Raw genomic sequence first — 6,377 nt, forward strand, 5'->3', positions numbered from 1 at the left:
GCTCAGGCACTTTGTAAGGCAGAGTTTTGTCTTTTATAAGGATACACAGCTGTGTCCCATCTCTGTTCCACTAATGTAGGTGTAATCTGCTTTGACAAAACTAAAAAAAACACCACACACATACTTTAACTACTGGGTTACTGAACCTCAGATACCTCCAACTAGATGATATGGCTGTATTATATCCACAGTGGTTTCATCAGCTTCTCCTTTCTATTTATTACACAGTTATGTTTATGTTTCCATCATTGTTCCTGCCAACAGTAAAACAGAAAAGTCTCTGCTTATATACGTAGCTTGGATTGCGTCTGGGTTCAGTTTATGAGCTGTGCGGGTGCGGTCATGTTTTAAGTAGGGTTACAGGGTCACAGGGAGAAATCTGTGCCAACAAGCGATGACTAGTTGAAGTTTGACAATGTTCAGGTCAGATTAAACACTGTTTGATTGTCTCTCTTCTCTGACTAAATTTAATGTTTTATAAAAAAGGATGTTTCAGTCTTTCAGTCATGATGTGTAAGGAAGAAAACAGGTCATTGCTCGGTGTGTCAACCCTGTTTGTCTGCTTAGATTTGTTTACATCAAGAGGATGTCTTTCCAGGCCAGAGAGGAAGAAGGAGGGATGAGAAGACATAAACAGAGGTGAGAAAGTCACCCACTGGACAGCAGCTGCATAACAGACCAGACAGATAAATATACACTACTATGCAGATACTTCTTTCTCTGCTTTTTATTCATAATCAGCTTCAGTATACAGAGCAGCAGATTCTACAGCAGCATTCTGAGTATCATTTTGTCTTGTCTTTGCTTTATACATATATATTGAGGAAATAAAATAAACATCATCGCACTGGCACAGAAAATACCCCCTGTTGGTTCATTGTCTAATAGCTTATTTGTAACTTTTTGCAGGACATTTTCCATAATGAAAACGCCACATCTGTGGTGTTAATGCACCAGCAGCTGAGGGTAGATGTGGAACAGAAGTTCATCATTTCCTCTGTGAACTTCCAGAAGAAGTGTCCCGTTGCTCTGAAGAACGTCGTGGACGTCATCAGGGGTCTGGACTGGCTTCCCATTCAGTTTCACAATAATATCACCAGGCTTAATACCTCCACTTAAACACAGGAAAGAAAATCAGAAACAGGTGTTTCACGCCTGATGACAAGGATTACAAAGCATTGCATTCCAGAAAGGCAGGATGGACAAAAATCACTTGGAACAACAGAGTACAGTTCATTGGAGAAGATAAATTTTATGTTAAATAAGTGTTTTCTGGGTTCTCTGTGTGTGTGTGTGTGTGTGTGTGTGTGTGTGTGTGTGTGTGTGTGTGTGTGTGTGTGTGTGTGTGTGTGTGTGTGTGAGACCATACCTCTCTGCTGGAGAGTTTGGTATAACCTGCTGCACCAAAACCCCGCTGATGACGTCAGGAAAGTTTGGATTCTGATGTTTCAGCTGTGCCACGAGACTAAGACCAACAGAAACCATCTCAATATCATGATCTAGTTAAATCTCGTACAACTTAATGCTGAGTTACATTTGAACTTGAAATGCTCAGAATGAGTAATAAAAACCACCATTTTAACTCACTCTTTTGTGACTGAGAGCATTCTGATGCCTAAAAAGTATCTTTTCACTTGTGGCACTTCTGAAAATAAAAAGTAGCATCATCATTTTCTAGTTTTAATATTCAACTTTCCAGTTTTAACAATTCTGTGACAACCGTCAGCAGATCTCACCTGCATCCGACTGTGGTTCCTCCATACGTTTTGTCTGCTGTCTTGCTTTTTCTGTCATGGCAACAACAAGGCAGATGAGAATTAAAGATAAATATTAAGCAGTAAGAGGAATTTAAATGTAGAGTGGCAAATCTTTCCCTCTAGCTGAAACCTCCCACCTTTACTGTGTTTGTCCTGAGACTCAGACAGGAAGCGGCTGATCCTGTCTGAGGGGATGGCGAAGGAGATCCCTGCCGTTACTTTCAGAGTGTTGATGCCTATGACTTCGCCATCCTGAAAGAAACACATAACTAATGCAAACGGTTGCACTTTCTTAGAGCCTTTCAATCTTTTCTAGGTTTGACAAATCTGTTCACGGATGTCTGGCTCACTTTAACACCAGGGCCAGACCTCGGGCTGGGGTGGCACTGACCACCTCTGCAGTCTGACTGAACACCCTACGTGCAACCTCAGCTGATTGACAGGTGACAGGAGGAGGAGGAAGGACACATCTTTCCAGACATGCGTGGATCACCAGTGTAACTATACCAGTTAGAAGTACATTTAAAATGATATCCTAATTAGTCATCATTTAAAAAGTATTGATATTTAGCTGCATATTTCTGGAAGAGATATGCAAATATAACTACTAATGTTATGAAAAGCTGTTAACCTGATATTAGCCCAGAGCTATATAACGGTGCTAATCTAGTTGTATGGTACCATTAGATTAGATTTAAAATAATGTGGAGAAACAGTGTTATATGTAGTTTTTAGTGAGTGGTTTTATTAAGGTTTTTACATCGGAGCTAAGAATAAACTGTAACGTTGCTCTAAGTGTGTCTACATTACTTGGCGGTGACAAAGCTAGCTTAGCTTAGCTACATGATCCTAATCTGTTTAAACACGAGGCTAGTAAGGCTAGTTCCTATTAAAATATGTTATGTTTCAGCATTACATTCTGGAGAATGAAGAAAAATAGATATTTCTGATTTTTTTTTAAAAGAGGAAGGTCATAGATCAGAACGAGACACAACCCATCAGTCCCAGTATCAGCAAGCCCAGCAGCTCCTAATGTGGAAATAGCCACAGAAGTTATCGTGGTCAGACTCATGAAGCCAGTCTACAACCACCAGAAAGAAAGCCGCACACACACACACCCCAAACAACAAACTTACCTTTCTGGAGACTTAACTTGGCTAACAGATCATTCATGTGAAGTAGTTTTATTTCTCATGTCTCTAATGTGAAGACAGTTATCACAACAGTAAGTAGTTGTATTAGAGATAAAACATCGTTTCCATTCCCAGTAGTGTCCCCTCCCAAATAAAGTCATGAAGTCTTGCCCACCCTCTGTTCACAAAAGTTAAAACACCTGAATTAAAACAATCAGGCTCCAAATATAGAATGGTTATATCCATATATATTAAATTCTTCTTCCATCTAAGTGCTTGCCAATAACATATTTCAGATAAGAACACTATTGTGTTGCGATGGACTGGTGAGCTGTCCAGGGTGTACCCTGCCTTTCGCTCCCTGCTTTTCGTGACCCTGAATTGGATTAAGTGGTTAGGATAATGAATGAATGAATGAATGAATGAATGAATGAATACTATTGTGACGCCTCTCTGTGAGCTGTGAAGACTCTGAGGATGGATTGTGATTGGCTCACAGGACAGAGGTGACTTGTTGGAACACTGACTTTGTCTTGGTGAAGAAGAAATTGAGGTCTGGCACTTTTGAGCATTTTTTATTATTTTATCCTAATCTATGGTTTTAAAAAAGACAAAAATCAGTATAATCCAGCAGTAAATCACAGAAAGACCTCTTACCAAGTTAACGAGGGGTCCTCCTGAGTTCCCGTACTTCTCAAACACGCAAAAGAAAAACCAATGAGAAAAAAACTTGATATTAATGATAAAATAACTAAACAGAAGTCAAAATACAAGAAACTTAATATTCAAAATGAGGTATTTCTTGTAGATGTATTCATGTGAAGTGTTGTTTGTGTTTACATTGATAATTGCATCGGTCTGGATGTAGTCCATGTCTGAGTCCCGGATGCCCAGCTCCTTGCCGTCTCTCTGTGCTGTGCTGACGATGCCTGTGGTCACGGTGTTCTGCAGAGCAAAGGGGCTGCCGATGGCAACCACAAACTCCCCTGGTCTCAGATCAGCTGAGCGGCCCAGAGACAGAACGCGGAGCTTCTTCTGCTCCCATGTAAACACACACAGAGTCAAACACACACAGGAGGAAACAAATACATGAATGAGTGAGGAAATACAGAGAGAAGAGGAGAGAGGGAGGAATACTTTAGAGCTTACTAAACTGTCCAAGTATTTGAGATAGGGGTGTGAGAATACACACGTCAGCGCTGGTTCTGCGAGTCACAGAGTTAGTGTTTATGAAACTATTCCTGCTTGCTTCATGAAGGTCTAGCAAGAAGCTGTTAGACTTTGGCACAAAAACATATCGGAATGTTTCGTGGAAGAAACAAAATTACATTTCGTCATGATGGAAAAAGAGTTTCGGGATCTGAACCTTTGTTCTCACCTGTGGGTTGACTTTGATGGTGGCTATGTCTGCCTTCCTGTCTATATCTCTGACCACAGCCTCATAAGCATCACCATCATGGAGCTGAACACGCAGCTGTGGCCTCCCTGCCACTGTGGCCGGTGTGGTCACCACGTGAGCGTTGGTCACAATCACACCCGAGTGGGTCACGATGAATCCAGAGCCACTGGAGAGACGGGTGTGGCGGCGAAACAAAGGATGTCTGGAGAGGAAAAGCACGAAGAAAAACAAACCATCCTGAGACCATTTCACATTTTGGTCAGTGGCACAAAGTTTAGTAGGTTCTTTTTTTTTTTTTTTATCTTCACACTTAGAAGAAAAAGAAAACACATTTATCTGGAGATAAACACAAATTATTTTCTGAGTTTAAAAGATTAATCTGTAAGACTGTAAATAAGAAATATGATTGTTCTTGATTCCAAAGTCACCATTCCACCTGATCAACTAAAATATTTTGTTTCACACACACGCTGGAAGGCATGTGAAAGCAGTCATTCTCTCAGCAACACACACATTGTTCACACCTTACAAATAGTTCAATGTGGACAACAGCAGGTGCTATTTTCTCGACTACATCGGCGATAAAGTTGTACTTGTAGCGAGGACTGCTGGGATGGACCGGGGACAGACCTACTGGCACGGAGAACCCACAGCATTAATACACACAGATGGCTGCATGGAAACCCACAAAAACACACAAACTCAATTATTTACAATCATGATTGTAGGATCAAATCACAACATCCAACTGTAAAAGTCCGATTTTTGTATTAATGACAACCTGTTCCTAAATAACTTTGGAAATACTTAAAACATTCTTAATTATTAATTCTTTTCATTAGATAGATAGATAGATAGATAGATAGATAGATAGATAGATAGATAGATAGATAGATAGATAGATAGATAGATAGATAGATATTTATACTTTTACCATTTTAAAAAAAACTAAAATTTCTTTAGGAAATTAATAAAGTATTTTTGACATCACAAACTTTTGCAGGCTTGTCCATGTTCATTAAAATATGCATAAACACAAACTCAACCACACATACAAGCACATCATATTGATTCCTTTTTTATTTATTTTTAATTAATTTTATTCTTCTCTTCGTTTATTAGCTGTAACAATTTTTTTAGGTCTAAGATTCAAATAAATCTTTTTGGTCCATCTGCCTCTCCTTCCCCTTTTTTCTCTTTCTTTTTTTTTTTTTTTTTGCCTTTTTAACATAAAAATAAAGCAGAAATATAGTTTCCTCTGTTCTCCAAATTCTTTAAAGATGTTTCCTAACCAACTGCTTTGTGAATTTCATCATTGCACAGAGTTTAGTTGTCTACTCACCATACGCAGTCCTACCTGGGTCTGGAGGCAAACAGGGTCCTTTGTGCGCTTGGCTCACTGCGGGTCTCCCTTTGTGCGCAGCTCTTCGGCTGGCTGACTTCATCTTACACACATTTCCGTACGTTTTCCCGTCGCTTCCACACACTTCGTGGTCCGTCTTACACCGGCAGACCCCTTTGGACGCTCTTCGCCTCCCGGCAGCAGGTAGCTTGCACTCCAGCCCATCGCCGCATGGTAGATCGTTTTTACGCCCGCACGGGTCCCCCTCTCGTGGGGAGCACACCAGGCAGCAGTTGCATCTGTCCGGGACGTACCCACTGGGACAGCTGGGGCTCGGGCACGAGCTTACGTCGCACTGTGAAGCACATTTTTTGTCAGAACGCGCAGACCAGGCCAGGTCGTGCGTAAAAAGGACCGCAGCTGTCAGGAAAACGAGCTGCATGGTGATGAAGTCCGACAGCACCGTCAAGATAGGAAGAGTTCGTTTTCACTCATAAAATCATAGCAAATTATAGCACTGAAAGCATCAAACAACTGAGATTCTTTTTTGTGCCAAGATAGAAGCAGCTCCACTGATTCTATGAAATGGTCCTGACTGGAACTCAAAGCTCTGTTTAGATTTAACTGGGTCACGACCCATGTCCGCATATTTTCACAGCGCGGTGGCTTCACTTCACTCCGTTTTGGAAATGACTAAACTTGGAACCGTCCAACACCGGCACAGCCGCGGAGCAAGTCATGAAACT

At 40.9% G+C, this 6,377-nt stretch overlaps 1 protein-coding gene across 1 annotated transcript; it reads right to left on the reverse strand.

Annotated features, from left to right (window-relative positions):
* Positions 1–945: 945 nt before the first annotated feature.
* On the reverse strand, positions 946–6,073 carry htra3a (HtrA serine peptidase 3a; the record flags this gene model as incomplete). The annotated part of the gene is made up of 9 exons (XM_079265098.1): positions 946–1,114; positions 1,370–1,499; positions 1,737–1,787; positions 1,895–2,009; positions 3,548–3,580; positions 3,731–3,925; positions 4,269–4,491; positions 4,814–4,919; positions 5,647–6,073. The coding sequence occupies 9 exons, from the start codon at positions 6,071–6,073 to the stop codon at positions 946–948; spliced, it is 1,449 nt and encodes a 482-aa protein (XP_079121224.1).
* Between the last annotated feature and the right edge of the window lie 304 nt (positions 6,074–6,377).

Source organism: Telmatherina bonti (assembly GCF_933228915.1).
Source record: "Telmatherina bonti genome assembly, chromosome: 3".
Lineage (NCBI taxonomy): Eukaryota > Metazoa > Chordata > Actinopteri > Atheriniformes > Telmatherinidae > Telmatherina > Telmatherina bonti.